Raw genomic sequence first — 26276 nt, forward strand, 5'->3', positions numbered from 1 at the left:
CTTGACATTTAAAGATTTAGCAATCTTAAGCACCTTGAATTTGTGTGTATTAAATCACGGTTGTGCTGAGACTGTAATTGATTCTTATTTTTTAATTGGTAATTTTATGGAGGTAACTCAGTTAAATAGTAGTGATCCCAGCTAAACCCCTGGCAGTCCCATCCCATCAGTCTGTTATCCCATTCTGTTGCCATATATAGCATAATTTTTAAAAGGATTTCAAGGTAGTTACTCTAAATTTTGTATGTAATATTGCTGCCTTTTATCGAAGGCATTATGATTCTGTTCATGAATTTGAACATTTGCAAAACTCTTCATATCTGTTCCTTGTAAATGCCAAAGGTTTTTGTATTAAGAATTTCCTCTCGGGCCTCTCTGGTGGCGCAGCAGTTGAGCGCTGGGTTGCGAAGCTGCCCGCAGCCTCTGCAGCGCCGGTTCGATCCCTGGCTGCTCCCCGGCCACCGGAGGACGGTCCCACATGGCATGCAGACCTCTCCTGCCGCCCGCTGCTCCCCTCAGCAGTGCACTTCAGTCCTTCTGCCTGCTCTGCTCCCCGCTCTGGCTCTGGTGAATTCTCTCACCCTCCTGCGCTTCTGACTGTACCCAGTGCTTGCATAAATAAATAAATAAATAAATAAATAAATAAATAAATAAATAAATAAATCTTTTTTAAAAAGTTTAAAAAAAAAGAATTTCTTCTCTTGCTCAGCTTAATTTCTCTCTTTTAATTAATGTCAATCTTTCAATCCCTTACTTAAAATTTATTGAATAACAGAGAAGAAAGGGTTTGGAGTGTGGAGATGTTTCCTGTGCTTTCTCCTTGTGCAAGAATTAGGGATTGCAGCTTCCCTATTTGTCTTGTTTTAGAGTAAATGGTTCTTTAATGGATTGGGCCATTCCAGCACTCCTGATTTAAGGTCTGTTGTAGCAAGTGACAGTTTTGATGCCAGTAACATATGTGAGTTAAATTAAATTGCATTGCAGGATCCAGCCGGTCCGCTCTGACCCAGTCAGCATGCCAGGGTCATCCCGTCCAGTCTCTGATCGAAGGGGAGTTTCTACCGTGATTGATGCTGCCTCAGGTAGAAAAATCACCTCAGAAATGTTTACTGGATAGTTCTGTATATTTTCTATTTCTTTTGGTGTATAATATAGAAAATGAAATTATTTTTGCATCCCCCGCCAATTTTTTTTGTCTTATTTTGGGATGAGTGTGTATGTGTGTGTAGTAGAACAATGTTATGCATACATTTGTTGCTAAACAATGCCGTGCATTTAAATTTTGTTAAGGTTGGTGAATGATGCGGTGCAGTTGGCACTTGATTAAATGTAATGAACACAGTATTAAGGGCTACAGGGTTGATGACTGTTTTGCCTTTGATCTCTCAAATGTGGAGAAGCAACCTTGACAGAGAACGTAAATACAATATATGGATTCAATTTACTCAACCTGTTGAGTATCAAAGTGCCTGATCTGTGGAAGTAGAGTCCAAATGCTATAACTTAAATGGTTTTATTATTGAAAGCATAAAGTTTAGAAATTCATTAACCTAGCTCTGGTCTATCTATCATAGTTATTAACTTCCGATCCTTGGAACCAAGCCATGAATATGTATATTTGTATCTGGAGAAGTACATTTTTTGCCTTTGTAGGTGATAGTTTCTACATTGGTATTGGAAAGGTGTTTTCTTCCAGGTCTGCCAAATAATAGAACTACTAATAATACCACATTTTCTCTTCTCTACATTCAGTGATAAGTAAAGTAAGGACAATGCTGCTTTATATTATGGTGCAGCACAGAGCGTGTGAAGATAGCAAACAGCAGTGTTTCATCAAAAAAGTCTCTTACAAGTAGAATTATTAAGTACTCAGCATTAGCCAAACAGTTGAGTCAGAGAGGATTTTAATCTCTAGCAATTTCAAAATCCCTAGAGACTGCTGATTTGATTGAAGCTTAAACTGTGAAAGAAGTGGAAACAAACAGAAAACTGATTTGTGCAGGTCACATTTAAAGCACCAAAGCTTCTGTTTCTGCTCCTGTCTCTGGATATATTTTGAAGTTTGAAAGCTAATGGGTTTTATATCTTCCTAGCTTTCTGATTTTTAGCGAGTGGATTGTACCTAGTGTCTGATTAAACTGCCTGTTTCCCGGACCGCGCCTTCATTTTAATGTAGATTCTACTTTTGAGGACTGATACTGGTTTGTGTACTTGAACTTGGCAACCATGGTTCTCCCCTGAATTCAAACACAGAAATATGCAAAGTCTCTATCCTTGCTTCCCTGCATTGAATGAGATAATGAGTTAAGTGACCAAAGTTAAATCTTTTGGATAGTTTTAATTTTAAGAATGCTAACAGATGCCGCTTATCTGGAATTACAATTTACAGTTGTGACCTTGGAAATGATGCATTTGCTCCTGAATTATTTGATGCAAGATTACACTAGCAATCTTAAACTGTCATTATTGATATTTTAGAGTCAGGTGACTAGATACTACTCAAGTGAAACTTGTCACCAAAACTGTACCTATTGTATTATTCCTTGTTGCCATACTCAGTGCTATAGTCTAAGGTAATACTCCATTTTCCTTATGTAGCACTATTTTTAAGTCTTTTTAAGTTGTAAAATTACCTTGTTCCCCAAAGAGGAATTTCAGTGAACTATTGCAATCACAGTTTTGTTTAACTCTGTTGCAAGAAGAGTTTTCAAGTTGATGCTTGACTAAGGAATTAGATCTTTCCCTGTGATTTATTTTCGTTTCCATCTGAGGCAGATCTTAGGAGTTTTGGGAATATTCTATAGCTCTGAGCTTCCGCCTAAAATTATCAATCTTTTGAGAAGAGAAAGGACTTCTTGGTAAATAAACTCTGTTGTTATTTTTCTGGTCCTATTTTCATTCCAGAAAGCCAGCGTTCCTTTCCAAAAGACAGCAAAGCAATGACATGCATAAGCTGCTTTAGGTGCATCATCATTATTTTGTTGAAGAAACTTCACCCACTTTTTCTAATACAGCCACTGTTATAACAAATTTACGTTTCTATTGCTGTTTAACAAGATAGAGGCTAAATGGTTTGGGTTCTTTATGAAAAGAACTTTGTGTAAAGATTGTTTTAGATTATTCTATTTAAAGGTGCCTAATAGATTATTATAATTACTCCAGAACCTGGAAGTGCTTCTCTGGTTGTGACCCGTATATTGGATTCAGCTGCATATTATGATAATGCTTATCTGGAGTTTTGATTGCATTTGCTTGGGGTTATGACCAATATGGCCCTTCCTTTTATCAAATTTCATTGCTTTGTCTTAACTTCAAGCTATTTCTACAACTGATATAATTGCCTTTTTAATTGTGCCAATGGCACATTTTAGACTATTCTTCAGTTTTGGTGACATCCCTTGTCTGTCTGTCTGTCATCAGTGGTGGAGGAGTATAATACATAATTGCTTTTTACAGGGTTAGAATTTAAAAGTTAATGTAACAGTTTAAAATCTTTTGATAATTGTATCGTTTTCAAATGAACTATTTTTTTTGAACCTTTAATGTGTTCTGAATATCTTTGCATTAATCTTGCCATGTTATTCTGTTGAAATTAAAGAACAGGAGAACCCTGCCACTTTTTTTTTTTCTTGATCATCTATTGTGTCTGGGCTTTACTCCCTCACATATGAACACATATCCTAAAATCCCCATTTTTGACTTAATAAATTCAGTGATTTAGACACAGCACAAATACTGTGCTTTTAGATATATGTAAACCACCTCTTTACTGTCTTTACATAAATGGGTATTTTTAAGCTCATCAGTTCTATAACTGCTTTATAAATAGATGTTATTTCCATAACATGTTTCATCTGACTGTCCTAAGATTTTGAGTTTGAGTAATTGTGTTATCCATCAAAATGTTTCCTTTTTGACTAATGAGAAAACTATTATGGAAATGGTCTTTGTAGAATTTTACCCTTGACCCAGACTACCCAGAACAAATGGTATTTGAAGGAATTGTTTAATTTTTCCAACTAATTAACCTCTAGGTCTCTGAATCATGCACAATTTTCCCAGAGCAAGTGCTGCATGAATTATGTACATTCTTTTTGGTTAGGTGCTTTTCCTCTATAGTATGTTCCATTCTTTTGATAAAGGTGTAGGACCTCTGAAGCTAAAAGAAAAAGACAACTGTCAATGTCCTATTCAAAATTTGTTTTCCACATTTGCGATTAATGTTCCTGTCCCAAGACCTGTAGGTTGTACCTGTTGGATAATTTAGTAAGTCCTCTAGATGCTTTAGAGACATAAAAACCAAGAGCCTAGAATGATCTGTTTCATCTTGTATTTGTCCTGGTTTGTAATTTCATTATGGAAATTGATGTTTACCAAGAAGCAACTCAAATCAATTAAGATTGAAGACAAACTTATTCTTGGCTTGTACAAAGAGCATAGTTGCTTGTCAAACTCAACTACAATAAGCATTATATAGAAAGAAGAGGCTATTGGAAGTGATGGAATCAACTTTGTGTATATTTCTGAGGAAGATGACAGTAGGAGAAGGAAAACTGACAAAGTAAAGTGAGTTGTCCAATAGAGCAGGCTTTGATACCTAACATGAGTGTTACATCAAGCATTTCAACAAATGAGAAAGTTGCATACATAGAATTTGTGGTTCTTCAGTCAAGAGAAATATTATTTTTATTATAAAATTGTAGTAGTTAAATAATTTCTATGAATTTAGGAAATATGTTTTAACATCTAATTTCCCCTCAATATCAAAGTAATTTGTTTATTGAAGAAAACGATACACTTAACCCAAATTGCTTTGATTTGCTTGATTTTATAATGATCACTTGTGCCTGCTCTATGTAGTTGGCATTTGTTGTATTGGATGTTTAAAAAAACAAGTAACGTTTATTAGCGAAGTATGGTTGGGTAGATGAAATTATTTGTGTAGAATGTCTCTGCTGGAGAGACATTCTTATAGAGGCATTCTTGTATGTTACAGAGATTTTTCTGATACTCTAGGGAAAGAACATTAATAAGGATTACGTTTCTTTAGCTACATTTGCCTTTCCAATCTAATGTAGATATACTTAGTCATTGCAGCCCTCAGAGACATAAGAGATGTTGGTGGTAAGAAGCAAAGGAGTCTATAAGAAAAACCATTCAGATGCCATGGTGAGGTCACTTAGCTCTGTGATTTGAAAACTAGACCTGAGTGACAGAGTCATGATGATATAATCCTGGTCTTTAACTTGCTGAAACCTTCCACAATTCTTGTTTCTTACTTAGCCATTCTTCTCTACATCTGTAAAAGGAATTTAAGTATCCCTGTGTAAAAATTTTCTCCACCAAGTTTGGCAGGGATATGTTCAAATTTTTTTTCTAAAAGAAAGAATATATTACAAAGCATACAGTGTTGTTTAGAAATTTTGAGTTTTTTTTTTTAAATAAATGATATGGCTTTTGTTTAATAGAGTTGGGATTATAAGGTGACGAAAACTGCAGGCATACTTGTACCTTGGATATTGAAAGCCTGTGTAGGATCAGTAAGAGGATTATGGATGAGGGTGAAATTAAAAGAAGGCTTAGTCTTGACCTGTGAATATTCCCTCAGAGGGATAAAAGGAGGTCAATAATTTTACTTTGACACTATTTATACTTGAAACAGGAAATAGTCAAACCCAGATATTAAAAATGACTTTTTTATTAGAAATGAGGGCATTTATGCATTATTTTAGTGCAATTTTTTTGAATACCTACTACCTTTGTATAGAATCAAAGTTTAAGGACTTAGTGGAAACATTGGATTTTTCCTTTCAGTAATCTGCCACATCTTTTTCTTTCTGATTAAAATATTCCTCACATTCTTCTTTCTAATATTTATAGGATGTTAGAAGATCAAAGTCAAGTTAACAGTGTGGAAAAATTAGCTCAGCACACTTAAGAAAAAAAATGATTGCCCCAGTTGAAGATGAAGAAACGGTAAACAGAAGTAGAAGAAGCTGTTGAGAGTTATTTTTTTCTGATGACACATTGCTTCTTTGAATAAATCTTTGTGTCAACTAAAATCTTGCCTTTGCTTTCTCTATTGTAAGCACCAAGTTCTTGACATGACTTTAAGTCTTTCCTAAGCATTTTGAGAAGGAATTGATGGAATTCTCCCTAGTGTTGATATACCAGGGTACCACATAATTACATGGGACTTTTTAGCCAAGAGACTGAACTTTTCTCTTTTGTATCTTTATTACTACATCTTTAATACAAGGCTGGACTGTTTATGTAGTCTGTTGCCTGAGACTTTGGTGGCAGAGGGACAATATTGGGGGCAGTATTAGAATTTGTTTAAGTCTGAACCGGGAATTCCATTTGTCTTAGTGACATGAGTGTCAAACTGTTAGTGCCACACTATTTTAAATTGTGTCCAAGAGCCTGAGAGTCTTATGCTTATAGGTGCCATCTATAAACTTAGAAACAAACAAAAGAGCCTTCTCTCCATTTAATATGTAAGCCCAGTGAGCAATTAAAAACAGCCTGGGACCTCACCCAGGCAACTAGTCAGAACCAGAGCTCATGATATCCCCCTGCATATTGTTGAAAACTATCAGGGAAAAGCTAAAGCAAATAACCAAAGTGAAAAATATTGTTTCCAGGAAAAGCCTTGTTGTGGAAGCTTAGGGTTGGAGAAAAGAGTGACTAGTAGTTCATGAGCCTTTGGTTCTAGACTCACTTGTCTGGAACAACTTGTGTGGCAGATTGTTTCAAAACCCCAGTGTTTCTTCCATTAAATGAGGGAATTGAGGTAAGGTATTTCCAAAGTCCCTTCCAGCTTGAAAATGTGATAGATCTTTAATTTGCATTACCTCTGTGGATGTTTCCAAAATTAGGGTATACTTTACATATGTCTTAATCACATAGGTCAATAAACTTTCATACCTGTGTAATAATCACTACTCTGAAGAAAATATCAAATATTTCTGTCATTCCACAAAGTTCCCTTATGCCCCTTCCTGTCAATACTGACTTTAATGGTGAGAAAACCAACTGACTTTCATTTTAAATTAGCTTTGTCTGTATTGAAATTCATGTAAATGAAATCATTCTCTGAATATTTGTTTGCATCTGGCTTCTTTTGCTCACAGTTTTTGGGATTCATCCAGGTGTTTCATTGTGTCGCTCTTTCATTTTTTAACATTTCAGTGTAGTGTGATCTTCACACCATTCATGTAATCTTATGCTGTTGTTTCTGACTTTTGGCTTATTCTCAATAAAGCTGGTATAAACTTTCCTGTACAAGTCCTTTTTTTGAAATGATTTTTTGATATAAGACTTTCAGAGATAGTGGGCTTGTGGTAAGGACTAAACTTGCTGGCTCACAATTTAGGCATGTGTGTGACTTAATTAGGAAGTTCCAAGGAAGTATTTCATAATGATACTACCAATCTAATTCTTAACAGCACTGTATGAGCCATTTCTCATGAATGTTAACTGTGGTTTTAATTTGCTTTTTTTTTTTTGATGAAGTTGTGATTTGGATCAGCTTGAATATACTCATTGGCTATTTGGCTATCTTCTCTTGTAATGTACTTGTGAAGTCAGCTAATCTTTAGGTTTACAATATCTTTTGTCAGATATTGAAAAATATTTCCTTTCAATACGATACTTTCACTTATTGCTATTTTTTTTTAAAGAACCAGTTTTCCCACTACACATCCTTTTGTGTTTTGTGTTTTACACAGGAAAAAAATTATCTTTCTCCCATTTTTGAAATGAAGCGTTTTTTCGTAGAAATTGTATCGTCTTATCTCTGCATTTATGTCTATGATCCTTTTTAAATTGCTTTTTTTACTGTGATAGGAATCTAGCATCATATTAGGCTATCCTACAGTTATTCAGTTGTACCAGCAATAGTTTTCAAAAAGACATGCCTTTCCTATAATAAATTTCATTGATGTCTTTTAAATTTTTCTTGGATTTTTCTATTCTGTTATTTATTCATTCAGTCTTTTCACTACTATGATACTATCTCAATTACTGTAGCTTTTTAGTATATTTGAAATCTTAACAGTTAATGCCCCCACTTCCTTTTTTCTATACAAGTCCTTTGCATCATCGACATGTACACATATATACATACTGTTGGTGTGGCCCAAGAATCCCTCAGAGTTCCCATTACACTTTCAATGAGTCCTGAGTGATAATTTTATTAAAATATGAAGTCATTATTTGTCTTTACTTTTTATGCTGTGTTAGCATTTAATATAGATGAAACAAAATAATGGTATATGAACTGATTGGACCTTAGCATAGTAAAAGCAATGGTACCAAACTGTGCAGAGGCAATGCAATCCACTGCTAGGTTTTTTTTTTTTTTTAAAGCTCTAATTACTTAGAATGTATTTGTAATAGTAAAAATAGTTTTATTATATTAAAATTTTAATAAATTAATTTTATTAAATTTTGATGCTGTGTTCTTTTTAATATTCTTTATAACACAGTGGAATTAACCAATGATAGTTGTCTTGAGGAAATGCTCTTGTGTGATTGTCCTAAACTGAACTAGCAACTGTTAAATTGGAGTACCATTTTAATTGAAAAACTCCCAATCTTTATTCTGATACTGTTATTTGGCAAAATTTTCTCAAAAATAAGGTAAGCTTATCACTTCATGGAAAACAACTGATAATATTTGTTACCAGTGATAAAATTTTAGGCCTCAATTATAAATAATAAATTTAGAAACTTTTTATCCATATATATCTTCAGCTGTCTGTTTAACAGGTTCCCTAACTTTAAAGACATCTCTAATGAGATAGGTTGTGGTATTAACTAGTATCCTGGTAGATTTGCGGTATTTTCCAATTGTCTCATTTATGGTATCACAAATTTGTGATTTATGATATTACAAAATTATGTATGGGCAATGCAAGATGGAACAAAGGATTTTACTATAACAGAATATAAAAGTTAATTGATATTGTTTCAGACACACCGCAACAAACTTGTCATATCAAAGAATGTCTATAGAATCTAAAGAGGCTCAGAATCTAAATATTCTCTGTCCATTGCCAATTATATTTTTGAGTGAGGCAAACCTATCCTCACATACTTTAATACAAACAACCTATCATAACAGATTAAATGTGGAACAGCTATTGTCTATTATAAAAGATTCCTCCCCAAAAGGGAAAAATGTCACTCTTCTCACTTTTTTAATGTGGGAATTATTTTAAGGAACTGTCATTGATATTAATACATAGTTTATTATTGGCTTAAAGTATGTTTGTACATAAATATTTTCAGTGTTAATAGATACAATGAACATAAGCCAAAGCTTTTTGAGTCTTCAGTTTTTAAGAGTACTAAGGAGTTCTGGTTCAAAAAATATTTGAAACCACAAAAATATATGTATGCCCTGATAAACACACACATATAAATTAAATTTATATTAATCCTTATAGAAATCTAGATAATAGGAGTTGGTTGATAGGACTTTCATTTAATCTGTGGGTCAAATTTGGTAGAATTTGACATCTTCGAAAAGAGTTGAATCTTCCACAATATGAGTATTTTATAGTTATCCACTTATTTAATTTTCTAGTACTCATTATTCTTCAATTTAGAAGTGTCACACATAGTTTGTAAACTTGATTGCAGTTATTTGATGGCAATTATAAATAGCATATTTTAGTAATTTTTATTTTCCCATATTAAATATAGTAATTATACTCATATAGTACTGGTGTATACCGAAACATTTGTAAATTCATGTATTCATTCCAGTAGATTCCTTGGAATTATCTACTGTGCTATCATGTTATTTGTAAATAGAAGATGATTTTTTTATTCTTCCTTACTGTACCTGCTTAGATCACCAATATGTTATTGAAGAGAAGAGTTGATATTGAACATTCTTGCCTTCTTCTTAGTCCTAAGGCAAAGTGTTTAATATTTCACTATAAGTATATGACATATTATAGACTTGAAAAATAAGAGACACATTTTTAAAAAATGAAAACCTACATTCCTATATTTTGTATTCCCATATTGAATTTCCTACTGTATTGTTCTTTTATTGGATTGAGGAAAAAGATGAACCAAATTTATGAAAGAACCAAAATGCAATTCTAAAATTGGAAAATATAGTCTCTTAAATAATTCACTGAATGTCTGAACAGCTGAATGAACACAAAAGAAAATAGACTCATAAACAAGGCAAAAGTTATAACTGATTCAGAGAGATGAAAATATCAAAATAAAACAATGGAGTCAGAAATGTATGCAACAATAATACATGTCTAATATATTGGTAATTGTTGCAGGTGGATGTCAAGATGGAGAGAGTAATGAAAAAAAAAAATAAATGGGGGCTGAGAGTTCCTAAAATTAATTGAAGATGTCAACTCAAAGTTTCAAGGAGCTCAGTTCTCTCAATAGGATATATACAAAGAAAAGTATACCGAGTCACATTAGAGTTAACTGTTGAAACCCCAAAATCATATAGCAATTTTAATAAACATACCTTGATTCTCTATTTCTCTAAGTTCATATTTGGGTGAGGGTTTACTTTTGACAAAATTAGAGGGATTTTAAAGTTTTTTTTGTCAATATGAGATCCCTGTCTCCCAGTGATCTATGAAAAATCACTAGTCTATTTGCCATTAGGTAGATATAAAAAATATATGAAGCCAGTATTATTAGTGTGCCCCAAACTATGGTACATGTTTTCCCAGAGCTACTCTGATTTTAGGTTAGGTTCAGGCTAAGAGTGGGACTAAAGACACCTAGCTCTTGATACTTAGAATGACTTAAAGTGCATTATGTTGACACCTCAGATAAGTGCAAACCTCTTTACCCTAAGTAATCAAATATTTATTTCAAAACATTTGTATGCTGCAATGAGCCACGTGGGAGTTAAAGAGAATCAACTATTCAGGTGGTGAAAATGTGTGAATGCAGCTGGCATATGAAATTCAGTATGATGAATTCCCAGCTTGTCCTTAGTGCTTCAGGCAAAAATTGACAGGCCTGTCATTGGCTTTCCATTCCTGTCATTGATAGGACTGAAAATTCTTAGTGTCACAGATACTTAAAAGCTGTCCCTGTTAGAGCAGACACAAACAGCGCTGGAGGGTTCTGATTGTGTGGAGATGTAATCAATATGATCTAGAGTTCTTGACCTGAACATATAATTATCTGGAAGTTATAAAGGTAGCTTGTTGTGACAGAAAATGCTTATATTCAGAACTTTGGGGCCAAGTTGTGAATGAAGTGTAGGAAAATAGGGACTTTGTCTCTCTTTCTATACTTCACAGACCTTCCGAGGCTATCATCATAACCACAGAACCAGGGTATTATTCTAGGATTAGGGCATTGTATCTGCAGGATTCTGGGTGCTGACATTTAAATCACAGCTCTAAAATGATTTGAATGTTGTGCAACTCGTGGTTGTGGTTTTTCTAATACCAAAATAGAATTTTTTTTCATTGAGCCAAATACCTGAAGTGCCCTTTTAAATTATAGCACATTTGAGTTGGAGCTTTTCCGGAAGCTAAGTGTTTGTTGAAAACAGAATTGGGTAAGCAGATATTATGGCATCCATGACTCATGGGTAGGAGTCAGTAAAAGGAGATGACACTTGAAGCAGTTCTTAAGATTGATTTGCCATGTGAAAATAGTTAACATGGATGCATAAAATAACTGATGTAAATCCTAGTTGCTTTGTCACTGCTTGACTTAAGATACCTCTGATGACACCACTGTTGGGTCATCTCATGAGTGGGATGCCTTGAGAAAGAGTGGAAAGTAAAGCCTTATGATAGTAGGCTTTTTGAGAGCAAGGGTTATTTTTGTACTTCTACATGTCTGGTCTAAGTGCCTGCCACAGAACAGATAATGAATACTTGTTGCATTGTTGATTTCTGATAAACCCTAGACATTAAATATAATGTAATTAAAATTCAATAATGCTGCATCTTCACACCTCTGTTACCTCACTTAAATATAGGAAACATTTTCTTTTCCCAGAGTACTTAATTTTGATGGCTTCTATTTTCATGATAACTGTTCCTTCATTTGGGACCCTGGTGAACTCTTTGATAGGTTGAAATATTTTGCAGAGCATTTCAAGTTGTCTTTTATGTCTTTTTTAAAAGCAGTACATGTTTAAATAGTGCATTTTTCATCTATGATAGTTTTTACATCCAGATAATAAATGTACAGGAATTGTGACCTTCAACTCCATTGTGCTATGACCTTATGAGGCTAGTATAGAAATTTGTGTTATAAGGTTATCTTTATAAACCATTAACTGTAGCAAAGTTTTGCTTTGTGGTATCTATTCTCAAACCTGGCAAACATCCAGTGGAACAAATGGACTTGCTTTATTCTTCTGATCACAGTAGGCTTAACACTCAGACATAGTAGTGTATGGATAGTTGGGGCTCGTGTGTTAAGCTGCCCTGTCTTATTATACATGTTATTATACTTGTTATTCTGAGTATCCTGGGCTCAGGATATTGACATACAGTGTTCTGACATGAGTTCCATTAAGCTGGAAAGGTTTATTGAAGAATTGCCACTGTTTTGGTAATGTCACTGCCTGTTCTTATACACTTTGCAGCCTTATGAGTCTGAAGCTTCTTTTATCTTTCTGTTATACCATTATTGGAAAGGCCAGTTATTCTGTAAATGCTCAGATCAGGTATTGTGGAAAAAAACAAAAATTGCATTTGAAACTTTAATTAAACTGTCTAGTTAGAAATCTTTTCTTTAGATAAGTTTATGTAGTTTTCCAATAAAGAATGTTTGCATTAGGAAAGACACACCCGTCTGTTTCTTGATATCTAAAGAGAATACTAATAGTTTCCACAGTGACCCCTTTGATATTCTATCAGAATGACTTTCCCTATGTCAGAAATTTTTATCCATGAGCAAATGCCTCTAATTAGAGTTTTTATAACCTTGCTAGGGTGCCAATTCTTGAATCAGAAGGCCTAAGCCAGAGAGATCTTAGTAGAGTTTTGGTATGGTGCCTGAAACTTTTCATTTGCTTGGAAATGTGTTCTTAATTTTACTCTTTATTACAGTTCACCCCATTGATTAAATTAATCACTCTCTCCTCTGTTCTTAAAGTTTTACTGTTGTGTTAAAGTAAAGTCGGGAACCATTTCCCATTCTAGACTGTGAGCTCATCTTTGTACTTCCCACAGCACCTTGAATGGTTCTGACATATAATAGGCACTCAATAAATGTTAATGAATTCAATATTTCAGTATGGAATATTGAAACCAAATTTTTGCAGTCAACTACACACAGTCATTGCCTCCTATGGAGGGGCACTGAAACATTAGTGCATTTTTTTTTTTTTACTGTATTCTTTTAGAACATGTGCATGCATTATCCATACAAACCTCTATTTTTAACACCTGAGATGTTTCAGAATTTGAAAGGTTAACATTGAGGGTTATTAATTTATCTTTGTTTATGTATATCCATGAAGAAACTGAGGTTAAGGAATGTTCAACAATTTGGCTAGTGTCATGTAGCTAGTAGGTAGTAGAGAGAAAATTTATTCTGAAACCTTCACTTTTCCCAGAATATTGAACAGTGTGTTAGCCACAATAGACTACCACAGTTTTGTTCATAATAACAGGAGGGATCTGATGTAGGAACTATCTTTATTTATCATATGCCGTGTGCTTCATCGAAGCCCCCCGTTTTGAGGGCACCTCTGTTTTAAGGGGCCATTGGCATATCCTTAGTGATGTATTGATGATTGAAGACTGTTGGCTCATACCTTTCAAGCAGTAACCATTTATTTTCAGTTAGGAAAGCCACTATCAACCAGTTAATGTTTTCTGATGCTGAAAAAGGCTTTCACTAAAGCATGGTGATTGCCCAAGGTCACAATTATTTTCCATCTACTTGTGGGAAAAAGCAAACTTTTAAAGAATAGGCACACTTTTTTTTTTTTAAAAATTTGGAAGACAAGGGAGAGGGAGAGAAAGTGATTATATTTCTTTTTATTCTAAAATCTGGACTTCCACACTGTTGGGATATATTTGCAGTATAATGAAGCAATTCTGACAGTCTTTTAAGGAAAAGGTGTTCCTTACTGTGGTTTAAGGAGGAACATGCTGACTTCTGTTTCGTGGTGGGGTAGGAGGATGTTGCTGAAGACTATCAAGGTGATTGACTCCTCAGGTGATTGACTCTCTCTCTTTAAAAAAGAACCTCAAAATTGTCTAACTTAGAACTATGTTTATTATGTATTTTTTATGTAAATACATTTTACTCCTCTTCCAGTAGGTAAAGAAATGGACCCATTTTGTTTGAGACCAGCAGATCACTCTCCAGAGCATGAGTGGGCTGCCATTTGTTTTGAATGTCTCAATCTGTCAAAACAAGGGAGATTGCCATTCACTGTTCTCCCCCACCCCACTCCCTGCCTCTATTTCAGCTCATCTTTTTTTCTGTTTCCAGTTTGTTTCTTCCTAGTTTGAGAACTCAGTTTTATTTCTCTAAGTGAAAGACTCTCCCAGGATGCTGAATATGTTATTATTTTTATAGCCAAAGGAAGATTTCAGCTTGCCTGTAAAACATGTTCTTGGCATAAATTTGGGAGATGGTTTGTAGCAGCCTGGGTGAGACTTTCCTTTGGGATCATGAAAGTGTTGGGGCATCCCTGCCCTCCACTCTTCCTTCGTCAAGTATGACATTAGTGGTTTTAGCTCTTGTTGACCCTTCTTTCAACCAAAGCGTTAGGACCGATTAGAGCACAGTGTGGATTTCTCTTATGATATGTTGGAGGGGGAAAAAAGTTACAAATGGTTTCATTTACCAAAATGACTATTTCTCTTGGAGAGTTTTGTCTTTTCTTTGAAATTTCCAGGAGTTGGGTGGGCTTGATATCCTCTGTCCCTCTCCACCTCCCCACCCACACTCTCACATTGGCAGAGATGCTGAGAATGTTAAGCATAATTCCAGGTTTCTCAGAGGAAATCTTTGACCAAGGAGTAACCAAGACATACTTTTCTGAAGTTGTTTTAAAAAATCTTTTTCAGTTGAATTAGAAGTAAATATTATAGACTTGTTTTTCACTGTTTCAATTGTATATATAGGATAATTGCTTTGGAACATCAGTAACTGCTGCTTAAAGCAACTTGCAGGATTGAGATCTGTGATTTTTTTACTTCTGCTCGTAGAACCATACTTCATCATTTACTGGATCAAGTAGCACTCTCATTTACTTAGGATTTATGTCAGCATCTTGAGCTCCACATCCAATATTACATGCCACCTTGTTGAGAGTCTCTGCATTTTGTCTGCCCCATTACTGCTTTATGAAAGGACTTGAAGCATCTTTATTTTTTTCAGTGTATCTGAAGGCTTTATTGAAATGAGAAACAGTCACTTTGTCCCTAAAAGTAATGTTTAAAACTTCTTATATTTTGATGATCAGAATAACTGTATCCCTGGAATAAAACTTTTTTTTTTAAAGATTTTGAAACTTTGTTAAAAGTGTATAGGTGTTCCATAACAACTATAAGTCTTTTTTTGTTTAATTATTTTTATATTATATATTTTTTACATCATTCTTCATTTTTGTATTATATATGCTTTCTCATCTTGGTTATAGTCCCCGTGAAATTCCTACCACCAATTCACCCGTGTCCCATCACCACAGTCCCTTGTACTCTTCCCACCCCTGTTTTGGAACAAAACATTCTTAATGTGAGCCCCATAGATCTCTTCTTGTGATGGATTCACAAGGAACCCTGAAGAAACAAAGATTTTCTGACGGGTGCAAGTAGTGTCCTTCAGTAGGAAAGCAGAATGTTTCATAAACCTAGCCATACCTGGGAGTAGGGAAAGTTGTGACTATGTTATCATCAGAAGCGTGTAATTCAGGTAACCTCCATTGCTTGCTTCCCTGCTGTTGGCTAAGCTGTGGCTTTTAATTGAGCCATATCTGTAACTCCACTCTTTCATCTGTCCCTTATTATGGAATAAAAAGAAAATTGGGTGTTATTTAAATATTCCCTACTTATATTCATTGAAAACTGCCCCACCGCAAGGCCTTTGCTCTTTTCCAAAACTGCCTAGTACCAGCCCAGTTTTTTACCCAGGTGGTTTACCCCAAAACCTGGATTTTGCTTTCCTCAGACCTTTAATTTCTTCAAACCAAAGGATCACAGAAAAACTTAGGAGGAGCCTAGTTTGATTTGTGAGGTTTTCAATAAAATTGAAGTGGTACGTGGCTAGAAAACCAAGCCCATGAAAAGCCCTAGCTGTGCTGACACTGGAGGAAAAACCTGCAGAATTCTTACACTTTTTTTTTTAATGTTTGGGGAAAAAAAGAAATAAAAAGGAAGCGATTTAGCACCAGCACACTTTTTGAAAGCAAGAGAGTGAGGGAATGCTTGGTTGAATTCATTTGTTGCTTATTAGTGTTTTATTTTAAAGTCTCCTTGAATGTATGTGTTCTTTCTAGAAATTTTGCAAAGTACATAGAACAAAGTTTGAAAACTCATTTCAGTCTACAGACAAAATTGTTCTTAACATTTTGGTATATAACATTTTAGTGCCTACACTTTTTATTTATCATATTAAAGTTATATATGTTAAACAATATTTTATAACATGACCTATTGTCATCAGATGATCTTTCATTTATTAAATCTTTCTTATAACAGATATTTTAATTATTATATTACATGAATCATTCATTTGCTTGGTCTTCTATCATTACATTTTCAGTTACTCATTTATTTTACCATACTAGGTAAGATTAAATAACATTCCTATACTTAAGTCTTTGTTTATATTTTTCTAAAAGATACCAAGCTCAGGTTTCTCTGGAGCTGGTCTCTTCAGACAGAGCTGGAGATGCACACCTAGCTACTGTCTCTGATGTTGTAGCTGATTTGAGTTACTGCTTCCATTTAGTTCCTTTTTTTTTTTTTTTGAGTATCTTGCAATTAAAATTTCATTACTCTGGGATGTAATGAATCTTATAAAATAATGAACCTGTCCCAAAGACAAAATATTCTCTTTCTCCAGTATTCTACATAGGTTCTATTATAAATTGGTAGAATTTGTGGCCAGGAGTACAGACTCGCGGGCTCCAAACAGCTGTAAAAATGTTCAGTAACATTTATCAAAGTAAGGATTAACTTCTCAGGAGTCTGCTCCTGCTACTTGAAATGCATATTTTATTGTTGCATATTGTATTGTTATTTATTTTCTAACCTGACTTTCTTATTTCTTATTCTATGTCAACACTACCAAAACCCAAATGTATTATGGTTTTTAAATTATCTTCCAAAATGTTTACAGTTCTTATATTTGTCAATGACTTTAATATTCTATATATTTTTAAATGGTTGCTAGGTTGGGTGTCTCTAGACACAACACTTCACACTAAGTTAGGCTGACAATTCAGTGATGTGGAAGCTATTACCTCACCTTTGTGCTTACAGGATGTGGCCTCTTGCCTTTTTCTGGTTCATAATGAACAGTATTAACATTCAAGAACTTTTTAACACACATTAAGGACAGGATTTTTCTAATTCCTTATATGAGAGGATTTAAAATTGAATGAGTAAAACCTAACAAGCATAACACAGAAAAGAGGACTATGCATTAATCTTAGAGTTGAATTTTGATGTTAAAATCCCAACTAAAATATCAGCAAACCAAATAATACACTACAATAAGAGAATTGTCTTCCATTACCAAATATGATATATTCCATATTAGAAAATCCATTTCAGTAGTATACAGTATTAATAGGTTTGATTTAAAAAAACTATAAGGGCCTCCCTGGTGGCGCAGCGGTTTAGCGCTGGGTTGAGAAGCTGCCCGCAGCCTCTGCAGCACCGGTTCGATCCCCGGCTGCTCCCCGCCCACGGGAGGAGGGTCCCACATGGTGCGCAGACCTCTCCTGCCACCCACTGCTCCCCTCAGCAGTGTACTTCGGTCCTTCTGCCTGCTATGCTCCCCGCTCTGCCTCTGGTGAATTCTCTCACCCTCCCGCGCTTCTGACTGTACCCAATGCTTGTATAAATAAATAAATCTTAAAAAAAAAAAAAAAATAAAAAAAAATAAAAAAACTATAATAGTCTCATTCGATGCTCAAAGTGCATTTGATTGAATTCAGCAATTATCTATAAGATTTTTTTTGAAATAACTAATACTGGAAAGATAATTTCTTTAAATCATAAAGAATAGAATACTTTTGACATTCATTCTAAACTCAGCAAAAAGGCAGTCATGCCATGACCATTTTTATATAACCACATTTTATAAGGAATATTCATATATATGATCTCAAAGTCTTCATTAACAGACAATATAATCTGTTGATTATATTGAAAGTTGAAGATCATCAACTTTCAAAGAACTTACTATACTGATTAGATATTGATAAATATATATAACATCTCTACAATTTATATAAATTAATAAAATCTAATTAAATGTAAATTTAAATTCTTTAAAAGTTTTTATTCATGATCGGACCAGAAACCATAATATACTTAGGAAGAATCCTAAGAAGAAATAGAATGTTACATAAATATAACCATGAACCTTTTTAGAGTTTGGATTTTACTGGAATCTTGATAAAGTTATTTCTTGGTGTATTTGAAAGATGAATAGCCAAGAATTGCTAAGATAATATTTTGACTTTGAAATGAGTAGGAATTTCATATATTATTACAAAGATTTTGTAGCTTACAGAAAAATCCTAAATATATAATATAGCAAATATCTAAATATGTTCACTAAATTCAACAGTGTTCACACTTGGTATTTCTCTACATAGAAGAGAATTTTAAATTAAAATGAATGATCCTTGAGGTCTTTTAAAAGCAATACAGCTACAGACCCATTTCTCTCTCCCTCTCTCCTCTCTCTCTCCTCTCTCTCACACAAGCACATGCTTTCTTCTCATTCACTTCTCGTTAAAAGGCACATATGTATATATATGTATATATAAAATTAGAAAGAATAGCAAAAGTTGGAAACTCCAGCAACTAACCTGTTTTATATCTTTCCAAACCTGTTTTATATCTTTCCTCATAAGCACACTAAATTATTTTCAAGCAAATCTCAGACATCACCTTATTTCATCTGTATTATCACAGTACATATCTTTTAAAAGGATTCTCTTTAAAAATGAAGTATTATCATGCTGGAAAAAACTACTCATTTTTTCTTCTATACAACACATTTATTATTATTTATAATGTATTTCAATTGAAAAGCAAGTTATCAAACAGTGTGCTATCAATAACAGTTTTGTACTTTTTTTCTAAATTATGTTTGCAGTAAAGTGGGTTTACATCTTTATATCTCTTCTGGTCACTGTAGGTTCAAACATCTACACACTAATTATTTAATATCAAAATTCCACTGTGTGTTGTTTCCTTGATATCCCGTTTTTAATAATCATGTTCCCAGAAATAATTAAAAAATATTTTACAAAAGTTACTAGTAAGACCCATACTTTGCAGTTGATCGACATGTCTGTTAAGACACTTTATGTGTACATTTTTCTCTCCTTTTGTCACCTCATTAGAGTTTTTGAAGAATATAGACTTTTTTTTTAAGTGTTTCCCTGTCACAGACAGAAACTTCCTGAAAGCACCCCCATGATACTCTGTTGTCTCTGAAATTTCCTGTAGATTGTTAACTAGATTTAAAGATTGGTTAGATCAATTTATTTTATGGTAAAAATAACTTTTTTTAATTGATGTTACTATTGGCACTTGAGAAAAGGGTATACTCTGTTTCTAGGGGATGAAGTTATGTTTCTGTCAGTTAGACTTACATCATTAATCTTCTGATGTTTTATATGTGCATACATACATATATGTAAATAACTATACACATATATACACTAGAAAATGTTTAATGAGCAGCCACTCATTAAATAAATAATAGTATATATCATGAATTGGATTAAAAATTTTAAAATATCATAGTGCCTTAAAATCTTAAAATCTTGCATTACATCAATGTGATATTATGTAATATATAGATAGTCACAACTGTTAAAGCTAGAATATTCCTATGTGTCTTTTTAAATATTTCTAGAGTTTTTGTTTTAATGCTTTTTGTTTAATTTTGTGACCAGAGATTTTCATGTGCCGTTTAAATGTAGAAGAATCTGAAACTGTGTGAAGTTTTATGTAAAAAAGATGTAATTTATGTAAGTTGTCTTTAACTTCTGTGTGATGGATCATAGGTAGTTTTAATTTTCTTTAAGAAAGAGCTTTTGTTACATTTATAAAGCTCAATATCCTTTTTTTTTTTTTTAAACAAAAGAATGTGGCCTTAATAAGGAACTAGGGACATAATGAACAGTCTTTACTCTTCACCCCTACCCCCATAATAGTTAGAACTAAAATCATAAAAAAGACTTTTTTTCAGTGATCTGTTTTTAATGGGAAAATTTGGTTGCTAGCAATTATTACCCAAAAATTTCATCAGGGTCTTTGATATGACTTGAGGACTTTGAAAGGCCCTCTGAAAATCCGACATTCAGTCAGGCTCCTCTTGCTTCTGAACCAAATAACAAGCCCTTCAGTTGAATTTTTCTGTCCAGACACTGGCTTAAATGATGGTATGCTTAACTGGGAAATATCATTGCAACCTTTGGCTGGAATACCTTGTAGCGGAGCTTCTTTAGATGTGAAGCCACAAGGGAGTTCTCTGGGTACATGCATTTTCACACATCTGCTAATGCAAAAGCCCCAGTGTGAGCATTAGTGCTCAGGAATGTGGTGTGGATTTGAGATGATCTCCCCAGGATTTTGGCAGGTCAGAACAAACATTATCTTGCTCCCATATGTTTTTGTAGGATCTTGAAAGGGAAATCATATACATTTCCTTCAACTGACATGCTGTATTTTCCCACATACACACACAAAAAAACCCTCTTAGCAAAAATAAATTCAGAAATATGTGTAAATGACATTCATTTATTTAGCATCTGTTGTCAATACAACATAAGCTGGTGGCTATGGGGAGTCACCTCCAGTTTGCGCTTTCTTTGATTTATGTTTTAAATGACTTATCTCAGAAAACTTGACCCACGGATAAAAACAGGAAGATCCCACATATTGAATAAGTCCTTTTTTCTTTCTTTCTCCTCTGGAAGTCCTTCGGTGTGGCAGACAAGGGTCTGTGGTCTCTCATCTCCACTACTGGCCCATGAATAGCAGGGATCTCCCCCATGGGCGTCTCCCTTGTAATGTCTGATATGTATCTGACATATTCAGTGTAAAAACAACCAGGGGACCCTCCTCATGCTAGAAATTCCCATGTAATCATAATGATAACACACACCGTGTCAAAGGTCATACCTGTGTTTTATCATCCTTGAGCAAACTGGGTCCAGTTTCATCTGGGGTTTGACCAAGAATGGTTACTCGTTCATTGCCACCTGCCTCTTTCCTTAAGTTTCTTCATTCTCTAGGCTCTCAATCTTTCTGAAGAATGATGTAGAATCTGCCAAATATTTTGGTTTCTTTTCTCTTCAAGTCTGTTGTTAAAACTTGAATAAAAGCAGCACCAGTTTCAGCTACTTAATGGCCCACAGTCAAGATAGCACAATGGTCGATTGTTATTGGCATCCAATCTGATAGATTTAATCTTATTTCTTTCTATATCACAACAAGGCCCTCCTCCCCTAGGATGTCATGTTGCGCTTGTAATGCCCCTAATCACTATTTTCATGTTGGTAAATGAGTTTTGTTCTGCAGTGCTATTTACGTATTCATACCAGCTCTCTAGTTTTTATCTGCTTATAGCACCTGTATTTCAGGTTATTAAGTGTATTTAAAAATGGCAGCTAGGATATATTTCTTTTCATTTCTCCCCACATTTGGTAGGAGGTCAAATATCTTTGACCTCACTTCTTTTATTTATAGTTTGTATTTATTTACCTCCACTGCTTTCCTATTTAATATTTAGCTTGAGAAACGATTTCTATTGGGAAGCAAGACTTGAAATTGTTCTCCACAGTGGGAAACAGGGGTAAGCAACACAATCAGTTCACTATATAACAAGTATTGGTCTTGAGCTATTTCCCAGGCATCTTGCTGAAACATCCAGGTTATGTGGTTTAACTTCTGAATATAATCAGTTTGCTAAAGTAGGGGTCACAGCAATATGTCTTATTTACTTTGTTGACTGCTTTCTGTTCTAGAACTATTATATTATTTTCTGGCTCTTGGGATCAATACAAATATTGGTAATTTTTAGTAGTTCTTATTTCAGTGCATGTTGGTATTTTGGCATTGTTTTTTAGAGAAAAAAAAACAAATGATTCTTGTTATTCTTTTTCGCTCATTTTCCTTGGTGTGTTATATAGTAAATTACATAAACATGTTCTTTCTTCCTAAAATATGTGATATTTTCATTCTTCTGAAAAAATATTTGTGGTCCATTTTCAATCTCTTACTCCACGGAACAGACCTGCCGCCAAGGGAGCCCCGGTGTGGGATTGCAGCAGATTGCCTCCTGAGCTATGTGCTGCAGATGATTTTCTGTGTCAGAAGATGCTATCGACTCACCTGGCCTCTTAGTGACAGAGAAATCCTTTGTTTATTCATTTAGTAGGCAGATTAACCCTAATGAATATTGGCTTCCTGGAAATAGATACAGGTGACAATGGCAAAGTGAGGAGTGGAGAGAAGTAAGACCAGTTCCTTTTCTTTCTTCACTTAGAAATAATGGTGGCCTTCATAGCAAAGTATTTTAAATCAGAAAGGAATGCAGAATATTCGAATTTAAAAGCTAGATTTAAATAATCAACCTTTAATTTTTCTTTTGATGTGTGTGTGCGTGCGCTTTTCAAAACCACTAAAGATTTTCTAATTTTGGCCAATAAAGTCTTATGTCTTTTAGAATTAACTGAAAATATTAATTTAATATTTCATGATAGTTTAGTCACAAGTCATTTGAACAAGAAAATGCCATATTGAGATTTCCTTGTACCTCATTTTAAATTTTGTGAATTAAGAGTATATCATTCATCAGACTCTTGTAGCACATTAAAAAAAGGTACATTGTACTATGTTCGTTACTATGCCCTGTTCATGCTGCTTCAGTAGCATGTTTATTTATTTACTGAGAAACAAGGGTGTGCAGCCGTTCAAAAATTATTCATAGAGTTTTGTGGCAACTTGTACAAAATTTCTGGAATTAAACTCTTTGAAATTCTTTTTCTTTGTCAGTATAACTGAAGAAAAATCATTTTTATGAACATCATTCTGGATACTTAATGTCGTTTTAATAACATAATGAAATGTTTGTGACTGCAAATCTTAAGCTCTGCTTACTGAAGGATGGAGTCCTTTACAGCATTTTTCAGTGAATGGTTTTGGAGATACATTATTCCCAAGACATGAATGTATAGACACAGATGTGAAAATCTCTTAACATTCAACCAAACTTTTCCAGATCTTACAGCTATAATTTATTCTGCAGTGTTCAAAGACTCCCCAAATGTCTTCTTTTACATAACTTTATCCATGGGAGGAAAAGTTAAAATTCTTCCCCTCTCCATGCTAAATGTTGAAGTTAGCCTTTTCATGATACATTTTGTAGTTGACTATAAAAGCTCTTGAATTTCACGACAGAAGTGAAAAAACAGAGTTTACCTTTCCATGAAGATTTAAAGTTTATGATTTCTCCCAGCTCAAGGGTTGAAAGTCTGTTTGAATTGTGCTATGGCAAGCTTTAAATATGTATAATATATATGAATCAGAGCTAGTAATAAATTCTGAATGAATCTTTTGGTTTTTACTTAAGATTACTTTATCCTTAAAACTAATGTTTCTATAACCTCTGACCAAATACAGAAGATCCAGAGTATACTTCCAAGGGTGAAAATTTTTCCTGGTCTCCTGTGAGTATTTTAACTCATTCCAATGTGTGGTACATTGTGGCATGTGTGTGTCTATCAGAGATAAGTTTGCAGATTCTTAATTTACGTATTATCTAGCCAAGATATGAAGTAATCATTTAGTGAGTTGGCACTAATATTAGAAAAAGATAAAGCAATATACATGTGTCATATTTCTTCACATGAACCACTGCCTATGTTAACTGAATTTTTCTTTGCTTTTTAGTGAATAACCAAAGGACAACAGTCATTATACGATTTTGTATTTTAAGTATTTTCATAATCCAACATAAATTGGCCCACCCAAGAATTAGGTCTGTTTTATAAAGATGTGTTTACATAGTCATTGGGTGAAAGATTGCAGAAGTTGAACCACTAGTTTTGAAAGTTGAGCCAGACCAGGAAAAATCAGGATACAATTTGGCACTTATGGAGACGAAATGATTTCCTTTTTAGCTGCTGATTTCTACTGGGAAATGTATCCTTGGACTGAAAATTGCATCCGGAAAAATGTTTATGTAGTGTTTTTCAAATGACTGATTATTCTTCTAACCTTTAACATGAACTGTGTCTAATTTTGGTCTTTTTTAACTCTTTCTCCTCTAGGTCTTTTCTCTTGGTGGGAAAACTATTACAGACAAACATGACTTAATTATTAGGAATACAGGAATGTCTTGCATGGCAATAAGGTTTCCATTTCAGGTTCCCCCCCCCATAAGTATTTCATGCCCAAGTTATCCACCCTTTATCATTTAGGCACTTAACTTTTATATTATGTCGCAACTGTAGAGGGTAGTTTTTGTTTGCCTCAGGAACTATAGCTGCCCCTTATATTCTACCACCATTGCACACATTAAGTAGGACCTTCTTCAGTTTTGAGGGGTCGTATTTGACCCATAAAATTTTTAATACCATCAGTACTTGCTTTATTTTCTTTCTTGTGCAGGTTGTAACTTTTCTGGCTAAATTAGTGTCCACCACAGTTTGAAGGAGTCTCTGCTCTTTCTATCTCCACAGAGATAAGGTTACCTAAGGTTTCATCGTACAGTCATATGTAGGTGACCATGACAGGGGAATGGTGACATTTTGGTTTCACACTAGTTATTTCTGTTCACAACCCATGAGTTTGTTGTGCTGTCCAATACAATAGCCACTGGCTGCATTGGGTTATATAAATTTAAATTAATGCAAATTAGATAACATTTGTATTTCAGGTACTCAGTTCCCCTAGCCACATTACAAGCCTTCCATATTGGATAACATAAAATAGAAAACATTTACAACATCAGAGGCGGTCCTTTTGTAAACCCCTGGACTAGAACTTTTAAGGAATGGGGAAGTACAATTGTCCAGAGATGGGAAAAAATCAAATATTGCTGTACTGCTGTAATGTCTACCATCACTGGTAAATTATGCATTTGCAAACGTTCCTGAGATATTTTCAATCCTTTTTTTCCTTCTTTTTGTGTGGAGGGAATTCTAGAATAATGAGGAGGGTGATATAAATAAGGTTTTTTGCAAATATGTGTGTGTGATACACCTATTGCTTCTAGCTGCATAAAAGAAATCTTAAGGGGCCTCCCTGGTGGCGCAAGGGGTTAAGCACAGCACTATGACGCTATCCCCAGCCTCTGAAGCATGAGTTTGATCCCTGGCTGGCCAGGAAGGTGACCCACATGGCGCAGCAGACCTCTTCTGCCTCGCCAGCTGCTCCCCTCAGCAGTGTATTTAAGTCAGTCTGCCTGTTCTGCTTCCCACTCTGTCTCTGGTGAATCCTCTCACCCCCTGCATCTCTGGTCTGTATCCCAGTTCTTATATGCATAAATAAATAAATCTTAAAAAAGAAATCTTAAGCTTATACTTGAAGCTACCATTTTGCTGAAGGGGTCTTTAGAGTTCTTGTGTCTCTGTGAAGGTAGAGTCTGTTCTACAGTCACATGACTCTGGAGATAATATTCAGGAAAGAAACACCACAATTCCCATTGAGCTCCAAAAATCTTATTAAGGAATTTGCATGTAATTACCCAAAGTTTGCCTTTTCCTTTAAAGAACCCATTCATTTTAGAGATTCCTTGATACTGTAAATCTGACAACTAAATCTGGTTTTTGTTGGAAAACTTCCACCAGGAGTAGTGTGAGTCAAGGATGAATACATGAAAGAGCAGACCGTGCCGCTCAGACAGTCTGAGCAATATTACATTTTGACTTCAATTAGATTTTATCTATGGATGATACACAGAGAGGATATTTAGCAAAATGTGCAAAACTTTGCTCAAGATTCATAGCTTGTCTGATTGGTGTATAAACTTCTTGACATATAGGATAACAGTCAATAGATGTTCAGACAAATTACATTATTGTTCTT

The 26276-nt window shown here is 34.4% G+C and overlaps 1 protein-coding gene across 4 annotated transcripts in view; it reads left to right on the forward strand.

Annotated features, from left to right (window-relative positions):
- The window catches only part of BCAS3 (BCAS3 microtubule associated cell migration factor), a gene marked incomplete at its 3' end in the record, with an annotated part of 480594 nt that overhangs the window by 249223 nt on the left and 205095 nt on the right, over positions 1-26276 (forward strand). For all 4 annotated transcript variants that reach the window (XM_084239092.1, XM_084239093.1, XM_084239095.1 and 1 more), the window contains one exon: positions 985-1082. In XM_084239092.1, coding sequence (XP_084095218.1) covers positions 985-1082 — 98 coding nt within the window. The remainder of the gene's footprint in view (positions 1-984; positions 1083-26276) is intronic.

The sequence above is a fragment of the Talpa europaea genome (genome assembly GCF_964194135.1).
Source record: "Talpa europaea genome assembly, chromosome: 7".
Lineage (NCBI taxonomy): Eukaryota > Metazoa > Chordata > Mammalia > Eulipotyphla > Talpidae > Talpa > Talpa europaea.